The 26,331-nt window shown below is 40.1% G+C and overlaps 1 protein-coding gene across 1 annotated transcript in view; it reads right to left on the bottom strand.

The window, feature by feature from the left end:
- Positions 1 to 3,517: 3,517 nt before the first annotated feature.
- The window catches only part of SLC6A5 (solute carrier family 6 member 5), a 67,197-nt gene continuing 44,383 nt past the window's right edge, over positions 3,518 to 26,331 (bottom strand). The window contains exons 14-16 of the mRNA XM_053389132.1: positions 16,118 to 16,218; positions 8,299 to 8,466; positions 3,518 to 6,300 (exon numbers count right to left, since the gene is read on the bottom strand). Coding sequence (XP_053245107.1) covers positions 6,145 to 6,300; positions 8,299 to 8,466; positions 16,118 to 16,218 — 425 coding nt within the window. The 3' untranslated portion in view covers positions 3,518 to 6,144. The remainder of the gene's footprint in view (positions 6,301 to 8,298; positions 8,467 to 16,117; positions 16,219 to 26,331) is intronic.

The following is a 26,331-nucleotide window of genomic DNA, read 5'->3' as shown; positions in this document are numbered from 1 at the left end:
CTAAAAGGTGCAGTTTAATAGGAAAGAAAAAACAGCATCTGCATGAAATAAGCAATAATTCTAGTATGAGGCCACTATAAGCCCATAAACCACATAATTGTGCATGTATAGAAAAAGGTATGAGGGAGGGGAGGGGAGGCTCATTAATGCTAAATGACATTTTATGGCAAAAAGAAACCATAATAAAGAGGAAACGGTTTTTCCCCCCAGTGCAGACTAGGCATCCAATCAATGGAGCAGAACCTGATAGAAACAATAACTTGGCTCAAATGAAACATTTGGCCTAAATATATTCCAAGCCTTTTTTTTTCTAATTAAAGTTCATTTTGTTAAACCCTCCTTTTAGAAACAAAGTGCTGCTATGTCGAACACACAGGTACTCTTTACAGATGACCCTAAGGAATTTTAAGGTGGAATATTTCAGCTTTAAGCATCATTTTAATGTACAATAGTGCATTTGACTTATTCAAAAGTTTGCTTCATTTGTTAGACAAAATGTGCCACAAAGACAATCTACGAATAGGTTTTTAGTATTTTCATTTGCAAGGTCATCAGTTATATAAATAGATATGTCACTTTTCTGTAAATATGGCTTTCTTTCTTTTTTACTCTTTTACATTTTTTTAAAATTACAGTTACTAAAATACTTTAATGTTCAGGAAGTGCTCATAAAATAAGTGCAATAACTACTAGACACTCCACACAGGTATGGCATGTGCTTGATTATCATATAACCAAGTTTTGTTTTGTAGATTAAAAGTGAAATACTGCGCTTGATACATTTAAAAAGGGAACAAATGCTTTTGCTCTAATTGAAACGACTAGATCAGTGAAGACTGATTTTCTTTTTAAAAAATTTATAGATTCTGTACCCTAGGCACTAGGCAGAAACTAAAATTAGACTGCTCATGTTCAGCGCCCTCAACTGAAGCTTTCCTTTCAAGAGGATTTTTGCCATCAGATTCAATGGAAAATTACTACCATTTGTGAAATAGGGTGAATTCAAAAATAGTCATTTCCCACAAACCAGTACAAAGCAAGCAAGTAATATTTGTATCCTTCGGCATACATGTGCTCCAGATTACACACACTGCAGTTCTCCAGACCAGCTGAGTATTTCAGAATAGCTGTATGAATTTCTACAGCATTAAGTGCCAATTTATATGACTTATCAGCGTCATAGTGGCCCTTCAAAATCATCTGAAATGTTTGCACATATTGGCTAGCTGCTTGTGGCCTATAAGCTTTTACAGCCAGCAAGATTCTCTCTCACACACACCTGCACATACATATTTTTATAGTGATTGCCAAATGCTAGATCCTGTGTATGTGGTTCTGGTTGTGCACAGCTCACAAAAGCTTTTCAAGTGGCGAGTGCTCAGGTGGTTACATGATTCAGCCCTAACTCTACCAGCCATGTTTTGAGGTCACCAGTTTATTTCAGTTCAGCCAAACATATCTTAGCAAAGGGACATGTGAAAGGGCTTGGTAAGGCTACAAACCTCCAGGTGCTTGCTCTTAAGCGAGGGCTGCAACAGGTTTTCTTTTGAAAATGAACTTTTAAAGAAACGTGGAATATTAAGACACAGTTCAGTTATTAATTGAATCTGGAAAAAATGTAATCACGTGATTAGGTTTTTCAGTGTAATCAATGGGATGCAAAAAAAAGGGGGGGTTAACTTTAGCAGGGCTGCGCCCTATTCATTCTAAATTATAGGAAACCGTGGTTACTTTCCACATTGACTGCTGTGGTTCAGCTTATGAACCCAAAGTATTAGGCAAGAAGGATTACCTACTTTTATCCATGAAAAGAGTAATACTTGGGCAATTCAATAGAAAATATATGAAGATGCAAAGCTGCCTTATACTGAGTCAGATCATTGGTCCATCTAGCTTTCTGTTGCCTGCTCTGGCAGTGGCTGTCCAAGAGGATCCCCTGACTGTCAAGGATGCAGCAAGGGACTTCCTGTATTCAAAGCATGTGAAATAACCCATCCCAAAAGGCTTGGACATATAGGGCATGTTTCCCACTTGCAGGAGAAAATGGGAAGAACTTGTATATTTGGGCTTCTATATCTAAATTACATATCCTATTAGTCTTTTGACTACTATAGCAGTTGTACATATGCTTAATAAAATGCAAAGTAGTACATACTTTACTCCAGAAATCTTCAGTTTCCCTCTACTGAAGGCTTACAGAAGGCTTTCAGCTGATGTTTTCGTTTGATCATTATTTTACTTTGTATGTTGCCTTGAATGCTATTTTAGAAGAGTTCATGATTAGCAAGTTTTTAAAATACTAATAAAATGTTGCAGAAATAAAATCTGTGCACCAACATTCAGTATATGGATTTGGACTGGGTTACAAAAACAAAGTTAACAGGAAGATAAACATAACACAATATAAAATTATCCTGATATAAACTGGTTTCTTCAAGACAGTACTGGTTGATTTTGTTTCATTTTACCTACCATTCTGTTTCAAACTACTTTGTTTGTAAAAGGCTAATTTCTAATTCATGTTTATGAAATTTATTTTTGCCAAGAGCAACAGGTGGAACTCCAAAACACAGCTCAGACAAGAAATGAATGCCAGGATGTAGCAGTTGCCCACTGAATCATCTGGCAAATGGTTCCACCAGCACTGAAATAAGCCAGGTAAACTTGTGGAAGGTTCACAGTCAGCTTTTCAAGACAGAAGGGAACCAATGAAGACCTCTCTAAGGGCACACACAACATCTTGAAACATCACCCTTTGGAATTAAAGAGACTTCACACATGCCCTATTATTTCATAGGAGCATTTAAAGAGGTTTTCAGCAGATTGTGCTTATCTAACTAATAAAGGGATGGGGCAGACAGAATATTTAAAAATCTATTTTCCATTCCAATTGATGGCAATTTGTGCTTCATGTTGGCTGCCCAAGGACGCATAGTCGTCTTTCAGCAGCAAAGAACTGGCAACACTATTTGCCCCATGGAAGAGAAAGTTCAGCAAAATGATTCTAGGCAACAATCCAGCCACCATTAAGCACACTGTTATAACTGGTTATTTCTGTGGAAACCGTTTAAGCAGGATTTTAAACTGTTCCGTTGAAATCAATGGGAAGTACTTAACTGTGGCTGGATCATGCCCAAAGTTTTGTTTATATATGCATGCTACAATCTGAAACATTTTTTACTTTTGAGTAAGGCCCATTGAACTCCGTGAGGCTTGCTTCTGAGTAGACACACATAGGATTGCACTTAAATATTTTAAAACACACATTAAGGTTTATGTCATTTTAGTTTCCATTTTAAAAACTTCCCCACCCACCCGACAGGATGAAAACGGCACATCTACAAAACACAGCTTTTAACTCAAGATTTACCTGAGACCCTGTAATGTGAAGACAGGCAAAAGGAAAGATATGATATAAACAGTCCCCTGAAAGAAAGTACAATTAGATTGGCTACTACAAACACTAGGAGGGGGAAAGAAACAGGCAAAACTACTCTAAAACTCACCATCTCTACACTGGTTGCTAAGATATTTTATAGGGACATATAACAGCACTAGTACACACTACAGGAACACCAATCACTTTTTAAAACCTCATATATGCATGTATAGGATACAAGAGGATACTAAAGGTTACAGTTTTGCCAATTATTTAAGACATATTTTTCTCCCTCATGTATAGTGCATATACAATACAAACAAGGGTTATTTCTATGGCATTTGTTGAATGTATTCTTACAAGCTCTATTTTTAATCTAGTTGTTAGGTTTAAAACTACTTTAAGATTAATAGTACATCACTGCACATGTTGCAGCGTAATGCTATGGGGTGTACTGTGTGCAGTAACACACTTATGGGTGGCATGTCCAAGAAACACAATTCTCGCTCTTTCTCGTTTTAGACTGTCCCTATACCACTGCAACTTGTGGTGGTGGTTAATGGCATATGAGTTTGGAATAACTGTGGATTGGGAGGAGGGGTATAAAAGTAAAGTATGTACACCTCAAGGTGGTTGTTTTGAGGAAGAATTTGTCTTTGAAAAGTTATGCGTTGTATATAGTAATAATTATTTTACAATTATTAATAGCAACAATTTTATAGACTAAATTCAGGGTTCAGGTACTTCACTCACCCTGCTGGCTGAAAGAGAAGAATACATCGAAAGGCTGTATAAAGAACTTTGTAAGAAAATAGCAGGGGCAAAAGACACAGATGATCTACAGAGCTAAACGCTAACAACTGTTTTCTATGAAGAAGCTACGATATACATACTATTGTAAGAATATAAAATTAGGCACAAATTATATGATGGCTTCTTGAGAAGGAGAGAGTGTGAACAGAAGAGTGGAAAGCAAGGAAAACATGTTTGAGACAAACCTAAAAGGAGGACTTGCGTTTTCTTCCCTCTCTTCAGTTTGCCAAAATGATTAAGATATTTCAAAATACTGAGAACTGAGGCATTTTGATGAAACAGAAATAAAAACCTAGTAGAGTATTAATTGAAATGCATGAAATTAAGACAGGGGTGCCCATCTGCCTCAGCCTGGCACTCTCTTGCATCAGATTTCAAAACAGAGATACAGCTTTGTCTCCCACAGTATTCAACATCATGCTCTTATTTTATTTTTCTCCACACACACACACCTTTAAAAGAGCCTGAAAGGCTCATTAATCTCTCTCCACACCAATGCCAAGTATCATATTATATTAGTGCACTATATTGAAAGGCTGTCTCCTTGTATGCGTTACAAAGCAGCTCTGCTAGTGCCAATGTAACTAGCAGCCACTGAATGGAAGACATGTTGGCAGAATCAGTGGGCCGTATTCAGCTCCTATGGTGTAAATGCTGGAAGATTCAATTCAAACTCAGGGGAGTCTTTCCACTTTCGTATCTGGCATCACCGAGGTAGGAATCTAGTCCCATATGTTGCATACTAACTCTCAGCTGCATCCTGCAATTTTAAATTGTTTCATACAACCAATTCCAGTTTGTGTGTGAAGCAGAATAACTGCAGGATGAGGGGAAAGAGGGCCATAATTTAGAGAGCACATGTTTTTGTGTATGATATTCCAGGTACAAACCTCAGAATGCTCATGAAAAGAGATCTCAGGTTGAGAAAGACTTTGGCCCGACTGGATCTAAGATAGCAAGTTTCAGGGCTGCCCGCATGTTAGGTTTGGTAAGGAACAGGATCAATAGGCCACTAGGCCTGACTCTTGTCCTAGCTATATATCCAGTTATGGCCACACATTCCACTAAGATATTAGGGTGGTTGTAGGCTGGGGCAAATAGATATGAAAAGGATTTGCCAAAATGGCAGCCCAACCACTTAGTTGTAGTATTCCAATAATTTTACATATTAAGACACTTGGTCCAGAGATGGTTCCCAGGCCTAATTTAATGTCCTTTAAAATCAATAACCACAGAGCAGGAAAACAAATTGTTGTGACTCTGCCACACTCAGGCAAACCTAGTAAATTTGCCCCGCCATTTTAGCCCCTATATTTACCGGGTTTTTGCAGGTCATGAAAGTAGGCTATGGGTACTTTTGTACTAGATGGTTGTTTTGGTAACACATTCACTTTTTTGTGTGAAAACCAACAGTAAGATGGTAACCATGGATGCATCTGCCTAGCACAACATATAGTTGCCAACCCACTTGTCTGTCAGCAAAACTAAACCACAGGCAGTGCTCATGGTGTTCCCAGATGGTGCCAGCAACCTGTATCCCACTCATATGACTGCAACAGAACAAAAATTATTTGTATGAAAGAGTAGGATTGGCCCAGCGCTCACGGAAGCAATTTCCCAAAGCAACTGACTGATTGTCAACTGTTTCACAATGAATGTATTTCTTCCTGGGCACCACTGTGTGTAAAACCCAACCCAGTACTTAAAGTGGTCTATCTAGTTCTTTACTACAAGCATGCAACGGTATATCTTACTTTCTAAGCAACCACTTTCAGGCACTGTGAGGAGGAAAGGGGACAATGAGAAAGAAAGAAAGAAAGAAAGAAAGAAAGAAAGAAAGAAAGAAAGAAAGAAAGAAAGAAAGAGAAAGGAAGGAAGGAAGGAAGGAAGGAAGGAAGGAAGGAAGGAAGGAAGGAATGGGCTGTACAACATAGCCACAAGTGGGGGAATTACTAGCACTGGGTCTCCAGTTCAAAATCTTTCGGTGGCAGTTTAAGTCCAAGGGAAGACGTTCCCAGTGGGTCTATCATATTCTGGTATCGTTCACCACGGTGTTTAGCCAAAAATGGTCCCCAATCTGGCTGTGGAGAGCAGACCAACTTGAGCCTCTAGAATTTGCAGGAGGGAGGAGAATTTAAAAAGTTACAGAAAGCAGATCAGGATCAGGTGAAATTAATGATATGTTAATTACACTGCACAATAATATCACAATACCCTGCCATTCAGTGTTTGTTTTCCACAAGGCTAGTAGAAAAAAAGCATTCAGGTTTTAATTATCCGGCCTTCTGCATCTTCTTTCTCTCCTGTTTCCCCAAAATCAGGCACATGAAAACAATTCACAATCACAGACACCCTTCACCAAATTCACACACCAAAGGACATGTGCTCAACTATGTAGCCCAATCATCTAAGCAGTAGGTTGCTGCATGAAAATAATTGGATTTTTGTTTAGCAAATTTCCCCAAAGTATACAGATGACCAAAAAGTAATACAGTGCCAGGACTATGCAAATATTTTAATTATCAGATCACAAATTATTTTAGTACTATGTATGGAGGGGAAACAATGAGTTAATTCTGCAGAGATGCAGACAATTAAAAACTGAAGTCATTGTTAAAGATAAATAATTTGATTGGTGAATTTCATATAGAAAAAAGCAAAGAAAACATATTTATGATGGTTTGAAAGGGAACAATTACATGTTTATTGCCTATTAAAGGGAATCAAGCCTCCATATCAGTTATTTTAATTTCTGCTTAATTACCAGCTTGCAACCTTTGCCTCCCAAATTGACTGTAATGAACTGGGTAACTCCAGATACTGTGCTGAAAATGAAATAACTGCTTCAGCGAAATAATTTCCTTTCAGACAAGATGCAATGTTTTGGCACTACTTTGGGTAATATCATTTAAAAGAAGAAGTGATGGCAGGTTTTTTGAATACGCAAGCCAGTCCTCTTAAGGTTAGAATTCGATGAACAAAGTTACTGACTTGAGAAAGAAGGGGTGGCAGTCTGAAAAATGCAATAGGTTTTAGTATAGGTATTAACTCACTTTACAGGTAGTTCAGAAGAATCAAAACAAAACAAAAAAACTATTGTTTTTATTGCTTTGCTGTGTCACTACTTGATAACTCAGAAGCTATGTTTGTTATATGCTTATTTTGAAAGAAAAGAAATGATAATTCCCAGAAACCGGGCCTTGTCCCCTAAATAAAATTTGCAATTTTATTTATTAGTGCAATTATTATTTGCAATTTTATGTATTATTGAACACATAGTACTTTCAAGTATTCAAAGCAGTTTACATACAACATTTCAACAACAGTTCAGACTGTGGAGTGTCTTGCCTCATCCACTAGGCCTAAAATCTTTCAACTTGACTCCATTTTGTCAATAGAACAGGCCCTTAAATATTGTTGTGAGTTGGGCGGTTAGGCTATATGCCTAAACCCTTTCTAATTCCTGGGTCCAGCCAAGATTCAATTGCTGGAATAGCCAGGCCAGCTGCTTGGTGAGCTCATGCCCCTCTAAGTATGGGCTATTAGGGTAAAAAAGGAAGTGGCTTTGTGCCAGAGGACAAACAGCTATGCCCCTACCTCACCCGGCTGTAAGAAAAAAGGACATGGACCTGAGTTGAAGTGGGTGTTCATGTGTGTGAGGGGGCTAGAAGCAGGCAGAAACTGGAGAGACAGAGACATGCTTGGTTTCTATTTGAATCCAAGGCTGTGCCTATGGGAGAAGCAAGGCCTTCTGGGGTGTTAATGTTGTGACCCTCTCCATCGTAGGCTCACGTTGTCTATATGTGTAAATAAACCAGATCTCATAAAGACATCATAATCTCCACTGTCCCTCATTCCATGGAAACCAAACCCTTGGGTAAGGGCCTGGAACTCCAGGAATCACACACCACTTGAAGATTCATGTGCAACAATATATTCTAAGTCAATGTGGACCATCCCCACTCCATCAGTGCTGAATCATTATTATTTTAATGGGATGTGATTCTTTTCCTTTTCTAACCACTGTTTTTGAAACTGGTGTAAACATGTGAGATGCCAACCTTATCCTATATCCTTAAAAATGGAAGAGAAGGTATAAGACTTACCTCAATAAATCTGCCAGGAGCTATGTGCATTTTTATCACAAACATAACGGGAATCCAGATAACAGAACAAGCTAGCATCAACCATCCGAGTACCATAGACCAGCCTGGGTAGTGGTAGCTGCCATAAGTCATGGGTTCCCACTGGTAGAAGCTGAAGCAAAGGATGAACTGGTAAACAAACACACACAAAAAATCAGCAAACACACTTGGATACAAACTTTACGAAATGTATGAGTACATTATACATACACACACAATTTGATTCATTTGAAACAGTATGAGTGCACATAAATAGGCCATATCATTATACTACAATAAATATACTTTTATAATCAGATCAGAGCCTCTGTTGTACCAGTGTAAATCTAGCATAATTCCACAGACATCAATGGAATCAAGTTATATTTACATGTGGGAATGAGAGCAAAACTTTGTACCTACAGTAAAAAACTTTATTATGCAATCTATTGGCAGTGTAACTGAATGTAATTGTATTATTATTTCATTGCACTTACTGTATATAGAGCAATGCATCTGCTTCTGCTGGTGCATAATTCAGTAACATCTATGAACTGCCTACATTTACCATAATTTAACACAGAAGGTTTATAACACTGTTGCCATTAATGCATATATAAAAAATGACAACTCGTGAGATGTAGATCCATTTAAAAGCAACCTTAACTATTCCTATACAGCAAATGTTAGTTACATCTAATATTAGTCTGAACAAAGACAAAGACAAGAAATACGCAGGTTGGCTTTCTCCCAGTCTTATGTGCAGCACTATATGCATGTTTATCAGTGTGAAAAACTTCCTCTGTTATGAACAGAACTCTACACATGGTACTGTTGCATACTGTATCTTTCTTCCCTTATGTAGGACAGTGACCTAATAATAATAATAATAATAATAATAATAATAATAATAATAATTTATTTGTACCCCGCCCATCTGGCTGGGTTTCCCCAGCCACTCTGGGCAGCTTCCATAGAAACCAAAAATACACTAAAATATCACACATTAAAAATTTCCCTGAACAGGGCTGCCTTAAGATGTCTTCTGAATGTCACCTAGGGTGATTCTGAGCAGAAAAGGGGTAGATTTTGGCTGGAAGAGAAAGAGTTGGGCAGTGCCTTCTCCAACATTTCCTCAGCTTAAAGACACAGCCTCTCTTTGCTGCTTTGTTGTTGTTTTTTAAAGGTGGGGGGTGGGGACATACATGCAGCTTCATGTCAACAAAAATGAACAAGGCACATTAGGGGATCTGGGAATCTTTCCCTGCTGTTGGACAAGGGTGGAAAAGGCTATTTTGTTTCCTGTGTAATCCCCTCTACCCCCATATTATTATTTCTTTTTCTGACGTTGTTATTCACTTAAACTGATGCTATTAGTGCTGAGGACTGCAGGTGGTGAGCAGGCCAGGAGGTAAGGACAAGAAGGTAGGCAGTGAGAAGGCAAGCTGCCTCTGCTGGTAGCCTCATTCACTTGCACCCACAAGAGGCAATGGTGGCAGGGAGGAGGAGGAGGAGGAGGAGGAGGAGGAGGAGGGGAGGAGGTCACGTGGCAGGCAGCAACTGAGTCAAATGGCAGACCCCTCACAGGGCTAGATAGAGGGGGCAGCCCTTTGATAAAGCAAATCCAACCTGCTTGTAGTTTTCAGTTTGCTGCCAGTCTGGCTGCAATGCAACCTATCTCTGCCACCAGAACAGGACTCAGCACCTACTCAGGAACAGAAGAGGTTGGAGCAAGAAGCATTCATCAGCCAGTTACAAAGGAGCAACTAGGACACCAACCACTCCTAGTATAATTCATAGCCATAGCTGTCAACTTTTCCCTTTAAGGGAAATTCCCTTATTCTGAATAGGATTCCTCGCAAGAAAAGGGGAAAGTTGACAGCTATGTTCATATCTCTCTCTCTCTCTCTCTCTCTCTCTCTCTCTCTCTCTCTCTCTCTCTGTGTGTGTGTGTGTGTGTGTGTGTGTGTTTCCTACATCACACATAAATCCTGGATCATATGATGCGCACACACAACTTGAACTGTGATATAGCTAACTTTGTGGAGAAATCTGTTCTTTGTGTAGGCCATTCGCTGCTTTCCAGAGAATGTAACCCAGTTGAAATATGGATTGTGATCTGAAAATCTGTGTGGCTGATATTGCTTAGCGTAAGCATATACAATAGCTGAGCCCCTTATATGAGCAGAACATTTTAAAAGGATCTGCACCTTTTTTTGTTGTTGTTGTTTATCAGATTTCTGAGCCACGCATCAAAAGATTTCAGGCTGGTGTACTAAAGCATGAATGAAATTCAGCTATACAACATACAATTTAAAGCAAACAAATAAGCATAACAAAATACAAGAAGGCAAAACGAACAAAAACAAACAAACATAGCTACAAACCAAATAGAACTCAATTGCAAAAACCACATATAATATAAAATGCCTGGGCAAGTGGGAAGGTCTTTTCCTAATGAAGTTTCATCCCTGAACCCTTAGGCTCCACCCCGTGGACCATAGCAAGGTACCAGAATTTTGTCTTTTTTCAGTAAGAGGTTAATGCAACATCAGATTTGGACCTTACACAGTCACATCTGATAGGACTAAAAGCAGGTTGACAGACCATGCTTCAAACAGCTGCACTTCTTTTCTGCATGTGTGATAGCAACTTTGCTTATTGGAGACGTGTTGCAGAGATATGGTACAGCTGAGAATAACATATTACAGTTGATGAGATTAGTAATGGGAACCATGAATGCTTTGATTCAGAATAAGCCAGTTTCCTAGGTTCCTAATCTTGAACCACAGTTCACCTGAATCACCTTGCTTAGGGAAGATACATTGCCATGACCAGCTAGCTTACTCTTTTGCTTTATTCCCTCACAGGCCAATAACATGCCTGGACTTAGAGATGGGAAGAACCCCTGGCAGATGTGGATTTCTGCAGCTGGAATCTGCCAAAATTTCCAGAATTCATCTGGTGATAATCACAGTGACCTTCACCACATCACGCTGAAGTACTGAACAATGGCATCCCTTGACCTTGCTGAGTTTTGCTGGGTAGTTTTCAACCCCATCTGCCTACCAATATATCATATATAATCTAAAATGACTGGGCAAGTGACGTGTGGTAACACAGGGTAGCCTAAAACTGAAATATATACCATAGTTTTGTGGGGTATTGTTCTACTCCAAGCCAGTCTTGGAGTGGTAAAATCTCTCAAAACAAAACTATGTGCGTTGTGACATAAAAAGGGCACTTACCTCTTCTCTCCTGGATTGGTTTATGTCTGATAAATCACACAGGGCCTCTCACCCCACCCCCATTAGCTAGAACAAAAGAGCATCCCAATAATGAGGAGGAGAAGGAAATAGATTTTGTGGAATTTTTTTGTCCGAAAGTTTTTCATTTATAGAACACAATCTGTAAATAGCAAACGGATGAACTCTGGGAGCATTGCTTGCTGCTGTCCAGGTGGCAATAAATTTGGAGAACAATATTGATGCAATTCTGCAATCGACGACACCATTTTTTTAAAGTAAATATTTAGTTTTAGTTAGTTTTAAAAAAATAAAAAACAGGCAAGATTTCCATGTTGTGATCTCGCAGTCCTGTGCCTGGAGTCTGGGTAATCAGGTCAACATGTCATCTATGTTTAGTGGGAATAGTAAAGTCTTTTTGTACCTCTAAATCATCTCTGCTTTTCCAAAAGGAAGTGAATAAAACTATGCAACAATACTATACAAATTTTAACCATTTCTGGGTCAGGGTGTTCCTTTATGTTAGCTATTTAAATGTAGCATCTGAACACACACGTTGCTTACCTTTCTGTCTGCTAACATGCATTAATATATCCTGGATTTTAGTGGGATTTTTCAAAGATAGCATCTTATTACTTTAACTGGTCTTAAATTAGCCAACTCATTTACCTCCATCACACTTTTTCTTTCTCATAAAAATAATAATCACCTATTGACAGAGACATGCCGTTCCCAATTCATAAGAGAAAGCAAAGAGCTGATGAGGGAGGGAGGGAGGAAGAGGTGAGAGACAAAATTCACAGCAGTTGTATGCATGTGTGAATATCCTTGCCCATTGTATCTCTGATTTGTACCACTAACTTTAATCTACAGTAGAAATGCTTAAATGTACTGATTTTTTAAACTATTGGATTAATTGTTGTAGTTAGGCTTTCAGTCTGGGAAGAAACAGACTGCTTTAGGTTCTAACACTTGGACATAAAGGGTTTAAAACGTTCTACCTTCAATAAGCTGTTCAGATGTGGAGAATGGTGATGAAGGATTCTTTTATCTCAGTGCAAATAACAGGTGCTAAGAGAATATAATAGTATAGGGTCATGTTCAGAAGGAAGTGTAGGGTGTTCCTTCCTCAGGGATTCAGATTACAGGCAATGTGAACAAATGGCTCTTCCCTTCTATCTTTAGAATTCTGAAATTGGTTATTAATCTGTTCTAAAATACAAAGGTATCCCCATAATACTTCAAAGAATAAACTGCAATAAAATAGGAGAGATGTCAGGAAGCATATGTGATTATGGCTGCTTATATAATAAATGCCTTTGTTCAATTCCCCCACCCCAGTGATGATAATGTGAGTGCCACACTGTTTAGCAGTTTGCAGATTGACCTTGACGACTACAGAAATATTAATGGATTTCCCCTCCCTTTTTCTGTTAGCACCTCACAACACACACACACACACACACACAGAGAGAGAGAGAGAGAGAGAGAGAGAGAGAGAGAGAGAGAGAGAATATATCTAGCACTGGAAAATTGAAGCTCCTGATACAGAGTGGCACCTAGTGGCACTAGGAATCATTTGCTGCTAAATTGCACAAACATTTTTTTTAAAAAAATTGTATCTTGTGCTTTGCATTGGAATACATTAGCTGTGCACAGAAAGCAAAGCCATGTTTACTTAGAAAGGTTTGTCACAATGACTCAATTTCAGTAAGTGAACTTGATTAAGAGAGCAGCCATTGTTCTAGAGAGAAATGAACACTTGGCAACACATTACTCCACCCAGCCTCAAAAACGAGCTCACTTCTTAGAAAGATGGCATCTCTGTTCAACAGAGCATTTAAGCATATGGCTTACTCAAATGCACTCCTCCTATCAACTGCCATGAGGCTCATTTCCGTCTGTGAGCGCCTTGGCAAAACTGGAGCTTGAGATTTTAGCCCTTTCCAAACTGACAAATACAATTAGGTTCAGCGTTTCACATTGGTTAGGCTGCATGTGTTCATTCCTCCCAGTGCCACACAGCTGTTTTTCCTGTGCTAACTGTGGGAAATATTTAGGACTTAGGGCTCCCCCTATATTATGTGAGCAGGTGATGGTGCAAGGTGCTTATTCATGGTGAGATTCTGTACACTGGGTGAGATTCTGTACAGCTAGGGCTGGTATGGTACGGTGGAGCTGTCCTAACACCAGCAAAGCTGCAGCTTTCCTTGATGGGATGCCGCACGGCAGGACAGGGTGATGCCAAGTCAAGGCTGCATGGATGAACCATCAGAGCCAATCTGGTGCTCCTGCCAGGGCATCAACACAGCCTTGACCTGGCTCTACCTTGCACCACTCAGGTAAGCTGCAGCATCACCAGTGTTGGGATGACAGCTCTGACCCAGCAAACTGTCTGCTACTGACTGGAGCCACCTGGGCGAGGTCAACTGCCTGGGCCTCTTTGCTTCCTCACCCAAATGATTCTGATATACATATACTTGCCATTTCAGCATGATAGCTCACTACAAAGCAGCTGTCATACTGCCTAACTTATTAAGTTAAAGTAAGTCATTAACTACAGGCAGGACTGCAGCTACTGCAATATGAAGCATCTGTCATTTAACCTATGATGAAACTGAAGCTTACAATAGAAAAACAACAACCCTATACAGATAGGTAGCCGTGTTGGTCTGCCATAGTCAAAACAAAAAAAATTATTCCTTCCAGTAGCACCTTAAAGACCAACTAAGTTAGTTCTTGGTATGAGCTTTCGTGTGCATGCACACTTCTTCAGATACACTGAAACAGAAGTTGCCAGATCCTTCTATATAGTGAGAAGGTGGGGAGGGGTATTACTCAGAAGGGTGGTGGGAATGGGTGATTGGCAGATAGCTGTGATGAGCCTGTTGACGACTCTTAACGACTGCAATAGGTCTTACAGGAAAAAGCAAGGGGTGAGAAGGTGAAAAATGGCTTTGTCATGTATAATGAGATAAGAATCCAATGTCTTTGTTCAGACCAGGTCTCTCCATGGTTTTAAGTTTGGTAATGAGTTGCAATTCAGCAGCTTCTCTTTCCAGTCTATTTCTGAAATTCCTTTGTAGTAAAACAGCTACTTTGAGATCTTGTATAGAATGTCCTGGGAGATTGAAGTGTTCTCCTACTGGTTTCTCTGTCTTGTGATTCTTGATGTCCGATTTATGTCCGTTTATTCTTTGGCGTAAGGTTTGGCCTGTTTGTCCGATACAGAGAGCTGAAGGACACTGTTGGCATTTGATGGCATATACAATGTTAGACGATGAGCAATTAAATAGTCCCGAGATGGTATGTGTGATGTTGTTGGGGCCAGTAATGGTGTTGTCCGGGTGTATGTGGCAGCAAAGTTGGCATCTGGGTTTATTGCAGGCTCTGGTGCCAGTGTCCGTGTTACGTCTGGTTCCCACCACCCTTCTGAGTAATACCCCTCCCCACCTTCTCACTATATAGAAGGATCTGGCAACTTCTGTTTCAGTGTATCTGAAGAAGTGTGCATGCACATGAAAGCTCATACCAAGAACTAACTTAGTTGGTCTTTAAGGTGCTACTGGAAGGAATAATTTTTTTTGTTTTAACAACCCTATATTTATATATATACTTTGCATCCTTGTTTGGTTCATACTTGCACACAGTATAATTTCATTAATGCATGAGTGAGAACATCAAGCACAACCACTGAAATTTATTTCAAAACAGGAGCTATGCAAGAGCAAGTTACTTCATTTCAGTGCATTTCAATAGGGCTTGTTTTGGAGAATTTATTGGTGCCTCATCATCCCCATCTAGACAAGTTGTTTACACACACACACACACACACACACACACACACACACTGTATGGAATAACAGAAAACAAGGATCACAAATAAAGGGAAAGCAGCCATCTAAATGAATAAAGATTATTCCGTGATACTAGAAGCTTGGATAAGTTACACTGCAGTATTTGGCAGAACAATCCTTAGGGAGGAGCAGAATGATGGATCCATCAGCTCCAAAGCCCTCTAGCTTGCACTCGCCAGAGTGGAAGATTGTGGTGGTGTTTCCTGTAATTCCAAGCTTGTGTAGCAGAGAGGCCCCAAACACAGGGATCCATGGGTTATGGATCCAGTGTGTTCAAAGCTACAACACCCTGCTCCACCACACCCAGTGTCAGGGCTTTCCCATTGGCTACAGCTGGAAGTAGTTTTCCATCTGACTAAATAAAACAAGGACATCTTCCCCACCCTGTTATGGTGGAGCTCCCCCCTCCCCAGTAAAAACCCACCTGGTGGCACTTGTCTCCACCTATGCAGGCTGGAAGAGAGCTAAATACATGCAATCCTACCCCCATCAACATTGGTGAATGTGGGTATGATTGTTCTCTAAATACATTGTAGAAATCTCTTTTTGTTTCATTTGAAAGTAGCAGGTTTAACTAACAGATGTTGCGGCTATTATTGCATGATTAGCAGTGAGGAAGAAGAAAAAGTGTCAGAAAGAAACAGATGTTGCAGGATAGTCTTCCCTTCTCAATCGAAACCCCCTTTTCCTGATGCTTACTGTTAAAATAGTCGGGGTCACAAAAGCCCAACAGACTCTCCAGAATTTGCTTGGCTGGAATCCAATCATCATCTCAATGTCTTCACAAAATCTTTGCAAGCCTGTAAAACAAACAAATGTAAATCCAAAATGCAAAAGAGACTAGGCTGCAGCTTACAAAATAGCTATTGTGATCTCCCTTGTGTCTAATTATGGGAACAGACACTCTGACTTGTCAGCCCAACTCTTCAAGAGGCATTCTAACCATATGGTATAATGTGGGTTATTATATGGATAGCCATCCTAATAAATTATTTACACTCACAAAATTGGTACTGTAATAAATATTAAATATACTTCTGGCTTTTCCTCCCATATTTTGAAACACAAAAGATAAAGCCTATGCCATTTTACTTGCTACAGTTCTGCAGGATCATATATTTATTTTTCTCATTTTCTCCCTAAAGAAAATGTGGTGTTCCTTGTTGTGGCAATGAAGATTCATGAAAACTTAATTGAAATGAATGGAAATTACACACAACAGCAATGTTTGTGGAATTGCTCCCTTGAAAGCAAACTTTTAAAAAACACAATCATTCCTCCTCCCAGTCCCTGAAAACACATAGCTCTATTAGTCAGGCTGGTAATGATTCTGCTGTAACTGGTGAAATCAGAATAATAGTTGTGGCCAGATTTTGTTTGTTGTTCGTGGTTGTTAACATCCCCTCTACAGACAAATAGGTTGGGTAGAAGTTGAGAGAAAGGCTTCTAAAACAAAGTTCAGGATGTGCAAAATAATATTTAATGTATTTATTTAACACAATGCAAATCCTATCAAAGTTCCTGCTCTGGATGGGGTTACAGTGACCCTGAAGGAGCAGGTTCGTAGCTTGGAGGTACTCCTGGATCCTTTGCTGTCGCTTGAGGCTCAGATTGCCCCAGTGTCCCGAAGTGCCTTCCATCAGCTTCGGCTGGTGGCTGAGCTATGCCCCTATCTGGACAGGGATAGCTTAACCACTGTCATCTATGCTCTGGTAACCTCAAGGTTAGATTACTGCAATGCGTTATACGTAGGGCTGCCTTTGAAGACGGTTTAGAAACTTCAGCCGGTGCAGAATTCACCGGCCAGGTTGCTCACTGGAGCAAGACGGTTTGAGCAAATTACACCAATCCTGGTCCGACTGCACTGGCTACCGATTAGTTTTCAAGCCCAATTCAAAGTGCTGGCTTTGACCTATAAAGCCATAAATGGCTCAGGACCACAATACCTCAAGGACCGCCTCTTCCCATATGAACCTACCCGGACCCTGAGATCATCTTCTGAGGCCTTTCTTCATGAAATTCCTCCTCGAGAGGTCAGGAGGGTGGCAACATGAGAACGGGCCTTCTCTGCAGTGGCTCCCTGTCTGTGGAATGTTCTCCCCAGGGAGGTTCACCTGGTGCCTTCACTATACACCTTTAGGCACCCATCAAAAACGTTCATTTTTAACAAGGCCATTGCCTGACTTGATCTACATCCTATACTCTTTTTAAAATGCTGGCTCTTTGGGCGGAGTGTTATTGATGTTGTTGTTTTGATTTTATGTATTTGATATTTTATGTGAACCGCCCTGAGACCCTTGGGTATAGGGCAGTATAGAAATTAAAAAATGAATGAATGAATGAATGAATATTGTTGCATGTCACCCCCATCTCCAAACTGTGTGAGATTCCTTTTGGGATGAGGCACAGTGGTGTCTTCATAGGGGCCGAGGTCACATCAGCCCCCCCCCCATAAAATGTTTGAGCTGCCCCCCAAGTTGGTACGCATTGCCATTCAAATAATGTGCATGCATCACATCTTGTGATCAATTATGCAAGGCGGGGTTTACCTGCCCCACCCCCCAAAAAATTTCATTCAAATTGGCACCCCGGGTGGCTTTATGATATATGGTTTACAAATTTATACACACTGAGCCTATGGTGGAGGCGTTCACAGCATTAACACCCCAAAGGGTCTTGTTTCTCCCATAGTTGCAGCCTTGAATTCAAACAGAAAACAAATATTCCTCCGCTTCTCTCTCTTTATCTCTCTCTCTCTCTCTCTCTCTCTCTCTCTCTCTCTCTCTCTGGATTGCTGCTTTTCTTCTTACCCACATCCCTGCAAATTCTGGCTTTGCCCTTCTAACTATCCACAAGTTGGGGAATTTATCATCTCACACAGGGCCCCTTTCCTTTGTTGCCCATAATGGCCCATCACCCAGGCGAACACCTCATCAGGAAGTTAGCCTGGCTTATATTTTAACACTTGCTGGATCCAGGAGTTAGAAGGAATTCAAGGCATACTCTACTTCCTCCCTCCCCCCCCCCCAAAAAAACCCTTGTAACACTATCTTGGATATAACATATTGACTTCACTATTAAAAAGTGGGTGTCAAGGACTGAAATTTAGTTGAATATTAACTAAAATGCCAACAAAAATTACTAGATAAAACACCAACAACAAATTCATCCAGAAAAATATTCCCCAGTATCAATAGAACTGTTTCCCTTGACGTAGGTAATAAAGTCAGGACTGTAATTCTCACATTATTTCAGTCCATTGCCTCTTTTGTTTGCTATGCCTTCACAAGATTGCCACATTATCTAGTTTGTTGCACCAGTTCTATGCACACAGCAGGTGCCTTCTGTCTTAATAAAAAGGGACTAATATTGATTTGGTGCAGCTTTCTTTTCAAACGTGCAATACAGCAGCGCAGCACTATTTTGCACTAGATAACAATTGGACAGCGTGATTTCCCCCCCCCCTAGCCTTTTCATAGCTATTCCTCACACTGCTGTTCCTTACTACTGCCTGGTAAGATGTTTGTCTCATAAAAACCCCCACAAAACATTGAAAAACTGCCACTGTCATGAAATATTCACTCGTTAAGGAACCCCCACCCTCCCACCTTGAAACAAAATAAAATGTGTAACTTCTCTGTTTTGGTGTTTAGGTCCCCTTCAAGTAAAAACAGAACACAAAGCTTTAGCTAGACACACTGAATATAGTGTGTTACTTCTGCATAACACCAAACTAGCAGGTTGCAATCCAAGAACTCAGTAGGGCTTTCTTTTGATTAGAAATGTATAGGATTGTACCATTCTATCCAGGCATTCTGTTCATGCTAGCTTCACACACACACACACACACACACACCATCCCCATCACCTTCCATGCATTGGAGAGATAACCTTTGAAGCAAGGAGCATTTTCCACCCTGTAGGAACCCCAGATTTTGGGGGGGGGAGGGTATAAATTCTGGGCAGAACAGACTCCCTGCTGCAGATATATGCTCTGAATTCAAGGAGGGTGGTGAGGACAGCAGTAAGGGGCTGAGCTAGCATATTTCTCTCGTCTCCCCCTTTCTTTTCTAATCACAAGAAGGAATAGAATGTCCAAAGAGAGATATAATCACTTGTGAAACACCTTTAGACATTGCCACAAAGGACATATAAAATGGATGAGAATATGTCATTTCCAATTTCCAGTAGGAGATCAAAATTCCACCTTGGGAACAAGACATTGTGACCAATTCCATTTCCAACACTGGATTTTTTAGGGCCATATCTAAATATCTAAACGTGTCATTCCCCATCTTTGCTTCCTAGAACGCATTGTTTTCCTTCTCAGCATGGGAAAGAGTACAAGTCCACAAAATGTGAAGGCCAAAGGTAGGAGGTGAAGAAACCAATCTCCTTCCATCCATGGAGTTGGAAGGATGACTATGATTGGCGTTTTTGTAGGAGCAGTTATGTGACTGGCTTACAAACAGCACTACACAATATGAGTGTTGGTTAATTGCAGATAAACAATAGACATAGGAACAAGGAGTATTTGTGAGGAATGACTTGGTGAGGAATGACTTTTGGTAGACAGGATCCATCTTGTCTATACTGAACTGCCTTGGCATGCAACGGTTCATAATTTAAACTAAATAAAAGTACAAAATACAGATATAAGAGCAGAAATGAGCAACAGCGCAATTTTACTTCTCTCTCCTGAGGCTATTCTTGCAGAAAGAAACTAACTGAGCATTCATTGTGTCCTTAAGGAAGAATAAAAATAAAGATAGTTTTGATTATTCTGGCAAGGGTGCAGAGAGAAGTGGATGAAAGCAATTTAGTTTAAAAATGATTCTTTTTTTCCACTGGCTTATAGTTCTTTGTGCATTGCCTTGCATTTCACAATAAAGTAAATGAGGATTATGCATGCGATTTATGACATGCAGTGTGAAGCCCTAATAGCGCCTTACTAATCATTCACTCTTAATCTGAGAAAATGGCAAATTAATGTTTTTTGTGTATGCATGTGGAATGCTTGCCAGTTTGGGGTAGGATTACAATACAGAACTAATGAAACAAGCCTTAGAAAAGGTTTTTTCCCCTCTTTTCTAATTTAAAAACTGGAGAGCTCAGTGAATAGAACATGTAACTAGAACTAAATACCCAAAGACTACCTGCTTATTGTTGTTATTTTAAAAACAGTAAATACACAGAGAAATATGTTACTCAAGTGGTAAACTAGTGATTGTGTTAAGAGACATAACACATCAAGCTGAAAGCGTATTTGGAGAGAAAAAGAGAAATGGTACTGCAAGTTTAGGTAGCACCTCTGAAGGCTACAATCCTAACTGCATTTTCCTGGGGGTGAACCTCACTGAATCCAGTAGAAGCTACTCCTGAGTAGACATGGCTCAGAATGCACTGTTAAGGATGCTTCTACCAGTTGCTCTAAGAATGCCTTTTAACCTGGAATGTATCACTTTCAGAAGTTGTTTATGCACTATTAAAAAGAGAAGAGAAGCAAGCTGGTGAAAAATTGATTTTCAACTAAGCAATGTGGGAGATTTAAAACAACAAAAAAACATCCTTTGTGACCTGTACAAAAATGCTTAGCCAACCCCCCCCCCCAAGTAAATTCAGAAGAAATGTATTGGTACCATACTACATTTTGGTGTTTTTGTTTTGATTTATATTCCACCTTGCTTCAGTTGTGGAATCCAAGGTGGCATAATTGTGGTTTCCAGGAGGTCTCATGTCAAGGCACAGACCAGGCTCAGGCCTGCTTAGCTTCAGCAAGGTTGTAGTCTTATGTGCCTTCAAGACCATATCCTGGATAAGTAAACATGCTAAGTTACATTTTTACCATACGTTAAATGTGTAATTTGACGTTGTATGGTTCTTACTTGGAAGTTTTAAATTACAGTCGCCAGTAGGGAGTGGGTGTGTCTGGTCAGAACTGGGACCACAATGACCCTTTCTCCCATGTCAAAATTCTAATAAAAATCATCTTTCTCTCTCTACCCCAAAGCTGCTATTTGACTTGGTCCAAAACACTGATCACCTATGGCTGCTTTTTAAAGTTTAGAATAACAACAACAACAACAACAACAACAACAACAACAACAACAACTATGCAATGCCGATTAAGGTGACTGAATAATCAAGGTATTAATTAAATAGCTGCAAAGCCCTGGTGAAATAAAAATGACTTCAAGAAATGGCTGAAAGTCAAAATTGAGGCTGCCTGTCAAATCTCTGCTGGAAGAGAGTGGGACTGGTGACACTAAATGCCTGGGCTTCTGTAACACAGGGGACAACTAACAGCTCTCCTATGGGTGACCAGGGGAATACATTTATTCAAGTCTAAATTGATATCATGGCTTTACTAGTTTAAGGTTTATACTTTGAAGTACAGATATGCCACAAAACTGAGGCAGCTTGTTTCAAGCAGGACACCAGTTATATAGGGGCTGTGTGTGTGTGTGTCTGAGCTTGCGCAAGACGCAGCTTCTTTTGTACCCCTAAAAAACCTGGGCGTGCACAAGGGCAGAATTAGCATCCAGACATATCAGCTTCCATAGGCAGCACGGAACTGAGAAACTCTAATTCAGCTAAATAGCTGAAAAGGCCTATTTGTATGGAAGAAGAAAGCAGGATAGGGCATACATCCTACCTATCTTAATTTACTGCTACAATGATCAGTCTGAGCATCACCTATTATTGTGACGGACTGTCACACAGGCAGGAGCCAGGTGATAGATTTCACTGAGAACTGACAGACATTTGAAATAATGATTGCTGCTGTTCACGGGGTGTAAACACATCCCAGTTTCACCTCCAGTTAAGCAGGTGGTGCAGGTTTCTATACAGTTTCAAAAGCCTTTCTGATGGTTAAATGTGGCTGAGTTGTACAGGCAAGCAACATAAGCATGAAGTATAAATTTATTTACAAAGAAAAGGGCTACTTGGGGATCTCAGCAGAAGAGAAATAAACAAGGAACAGACTTCTGTTTCAAATATATTTACAGTCCAAGGTTGCCAGGTATTTTATCACAACTCACAACTTTTAGAGCTATTGTTATTTCCTAAACTTGTATCACTGACAATAAAGCAGTAGGCGTGCCAGCTTTCCTTCAAAAATACACATTTCAAGCCCTTTTGGATACTTAGAAAAGATAACTGCCATAAAGGCTTGGGAATAAATACTGAATAGAAATCCAAATACATTTGCTTAGTTCATGGTTTTAACTCAGTCTCAAAGTTTAGAGCATGGGCTTAAATGGATATGAGAAAAATATGAAGGCATGGGTTTTCTTTCTGTAAATATTAAGTGTTTCACAGTAACAACAGTCAATGTGGAGAGAGTAAGAGTAAGCAACAAATGTAAGGATTGACATTTCACTCGCGCCACTCAGTGGTCAAGACATGAATAGCACAGAAATGTTTCTTAGCAGTTTCATATTACAGATACAGAATAGGAATTGTAAGCATTTTTAAGATGTTTTAGAAAGGCTTTCTTCCCCCTACAGACATGCTGTTTTATCTGCTTAGAGGCATGTAAACACATTACACTAAGAGAGCAACACTTGCTTAAAGCATCACTTTTTAAAGGGTGGAAGAACACCTGGTTGTTTTACAAAGCAACAAGTGTACACTTTTACACACACAAACACTCGTACATATGTCAAGACAGCTTGTACCTGTGTTAAGTGTAACTTGTGGACAGACCTCACAATACAATATTGTTCTATAAGCTTCCTTGTGAGACAAAATTGGAGGGGCCAAACAACACGTGCTGTTGCATCATATCCTATGTATGAGTCTCCCAGAATTATCAGTGGAAAAGAGGCTGCTGAACTAAATAAACCTTTAGTCTGATGCTCTAGAATAGAGATGGGGAACCTAATGCCCTCCAGGTGTTGCTAGATGACAACTCCCACCATCCCTAATCATGGACTATGCTGGCTGGGGCTGATGGGAGTTGGAACCTATCATCATGTGGAAGGACACAGGTTCCCCATCCCTGCTCTAAGTTTCTTATGTTCCCAGACATTAAAGGGCAGTAAAAGTATTTAGTTTATTACAATATTTTTACCACCATGGGGATACACTATCTGTCTCTGTTGCCTCAGGCCCCAAAATGTCTTGGACTGTTATTCAAAAGCCTATGATGTAAATAACCTGAAGTGCTGTGAATTTAGTCCAAAGCTGTCAGGGGATGGAGAATTCAGATACACTTGTTACTAATAATTAGTCATCTTAAGATTGCAAGGTATTAGGGTTAATGCAGCTATGGCAATGGCACTTGGAAAAGGCCAGGGCTGGATAGCACAGAAGGCATTGCAAGTCAAAGGCTGGCAGGTGACTTGCAGACTGGTGTGATAGCACAGCAGGTCACCCAATGGCATCAACACAGAGAGGAATATGTTTAAAGATGGTTTGTCCTTCAAATTTCAAATTTAGACAAATCCTTATATATGGCAAACTATGGCAAATGCTCGGTAAAACTAAAATTAGGCTAGGTTTTCCTAATATAGGTACAATTATGATAGAAATCATATGTGAAGACCAGTGACTGAAGTGCTACAAGAAGTGTCTTATTCTACCTCACAGACATATACATACATGCACAACCCTGAATGCACTTGCAAAGCTATCGGCTGATCCATTGAGGTGGAGGAGGAAGGGCAGCGAGGAAGATAATCTACACTCACACGAACTGTTGAATGCCACTTTGTGCATGTTTTCCCATCATAGTTATTAATCTCATGCTGGAAAACATAACATCAGCACAGACTCTGAAAGGACATACTGAGAGCTAGAAAAGAACAGAACTGTCTGATCTAGGAGACCAAATGTTGTGGAGTAATAATTTGTAAGCACTTTACCAATTAAATGTGCCAAGTTGTAATAATGTGTATGTGAGGGAAAGTAAGGGGTTTGACATACAGTCAAGATTCAGAGGCAGTTCTGGTTCAAGGCATTTTGCAGCCTAAATGGGGGCCAAATGGCCTAGAATCATTACAAGTGCTGTTGCACCATTCAGACACCAATGCTGCTTTCATCCATTTCCCCTCCACCCAGCCATACCGGCCTCAAGCAGATTTCTCTTCTGTGCTTTTCTTCTAGAAAAAAAGGTGCCAGTACTGCATACCCTTGAGTACCCCCAGAAAAAAAAAGCTGTTATCCTGCAGGAATTCCTGTCAACACAAGGAGAGTCAATATATTTCAGGGATTTTGTATTATGGTACCATCAGTGACCCCTGTGCTGGGTTGAGTTGCATAGACAAAAATAGAGAGATTCCTACCCTCAAGGCACTGTCAATGGAGAACAGTGATGTTGCTGATGGAAATGAAGAGTGAATAAGTGGGAAAGGGATTCGAAGGACACGTTGAGTATGTCATGACGAGAAGATATGGAAGCAGACTTATCAGATGGATTGGGTATACAGGACTGGACAGAGGGACAGTTCTGGGGCAGAGAGGTATAATTAGGTGTCATCGTTATACTGGTGGTTGTAAAATCCATGACATTTGCTGTGATGACTCAAGGCAGTGTATAGGGGGCACAGTGAAGACCAAGAGCAGACCCCTGAAGTAGCCAGACAGAGTGGGGTGAAGCAGATGAGCACCCCACAAGTGGCATTATTGAGTAAGCAAACTGACAGGAAGAGAACAAAACTGTGAAAGCCGAAAGGAAGGGTGATAGCTCAGTGGTAGAGCACATGTTGTTGCATGCAAAAAGTCCATAGTCAGTCCCTAGCATCTAGGAAAAACCCTCTCACCCAAGGCTCAGGAGAACCACTGTAGACAATGCTGAGCTATTTAATTCTACGTTCCTAAGGTATGAAAGTAGTCAGGGTGAAGGTCAGATGTATAGAAGGTAGCAGAAAGATCAGGTGGGACAAGGTTAGAATATAGACTTTTGAATCTGATAGCAAGAAAACCACTTGTAATGTTGGCTGGACAGTTTAAGTGGAGGACAATGAGAGAGGAGAAGAGTGGGGTTTGGAAAAAGAAAGTGAAGAGTGAAGAGCAAGAGTGAGACAAAGGGAAGAAGCAAGACTGGTCAGTTTTTTCCAGGGTAAGGATGGGTCAATATTTTTTTAGAGAAAGGAAGGATGCACTACCAAGTCTCTCAGATTATTTTGGGTCGCTCAGCTCAGCTCTCTTATGCTTATGCTTAACAGAGCTGTGAAATCCACCAACTCATCCCTGAATCTTGCTTGATAATCTGTCTCAGGATGAAAGAGAGAAGAGTCAGGAACTCCTGACTCTTCTGAACTCTTGATCTTTTGAAACTTTCAGTTTCCAATTTACCAGTTAAACATGTAAGCAAACCAGCTTAGCTGACTCTCAACAATCCCTCAGCAGAGCTGGAGGAAATGGCTAGCCAGGAATGCTCTGCTAGAGGCAGGAATAGCACCCAGTTTGTATTCTCTCTAAGTGCGAGTTTCTTATAGCTTGTAAGGATGCTGTTTTATGAGAATTCTTTCCACTTCCAGCTAGGTCTGTAATGTGTTTCTATTACAATAAAATAGCACAAAGGGGCAATACAAATCTTATAAGCGGGTCTTAAAGTTGAAATGCCTCGCAATATATCCAGCGAGTATTCAATTCATTTACAGTAAGTCAAACTGGAAGATGTAAAGAGAGATGCCTGACACTTTAATGCTTCCTTCTTGAGACATACAGCAGTACGCAATCACCCATTTCATAAACAACATCTGGTGCAGCGATTTGGGGTGTTGCAGTTGCTGTTGTTAAAAGGTACAGGCAGAGAGAGAGAAGAACCTCACTTCATCACAAATCTACAGACTATACAATCCTTTTATGGATATTCCCCACTTCTGACTCAGAGATCTGTCAGCAGCTTATTTTGTTCCAAATTTTATTGGATGAGGACACATATGGCTTCCATTGGTTTCCAT

Source organism: Podarcis raffonei, chromosome 1, assembly GCF_027172205.1.
Source record: "Podarcis raffonei isolate rPodRaf1 chromosome 1, rPodRaf1.pri, whole genome shotgun sequence".
Lineage (NCBI taxonomy): Eukaryota > Metazoa > Chordata > Lepidosauria > Squamata > Lacertidae > Podarcis > Podarcis raffonei.
This window is presented reverse-complemented; position numbering and strand designations above follow the sequence as displayed.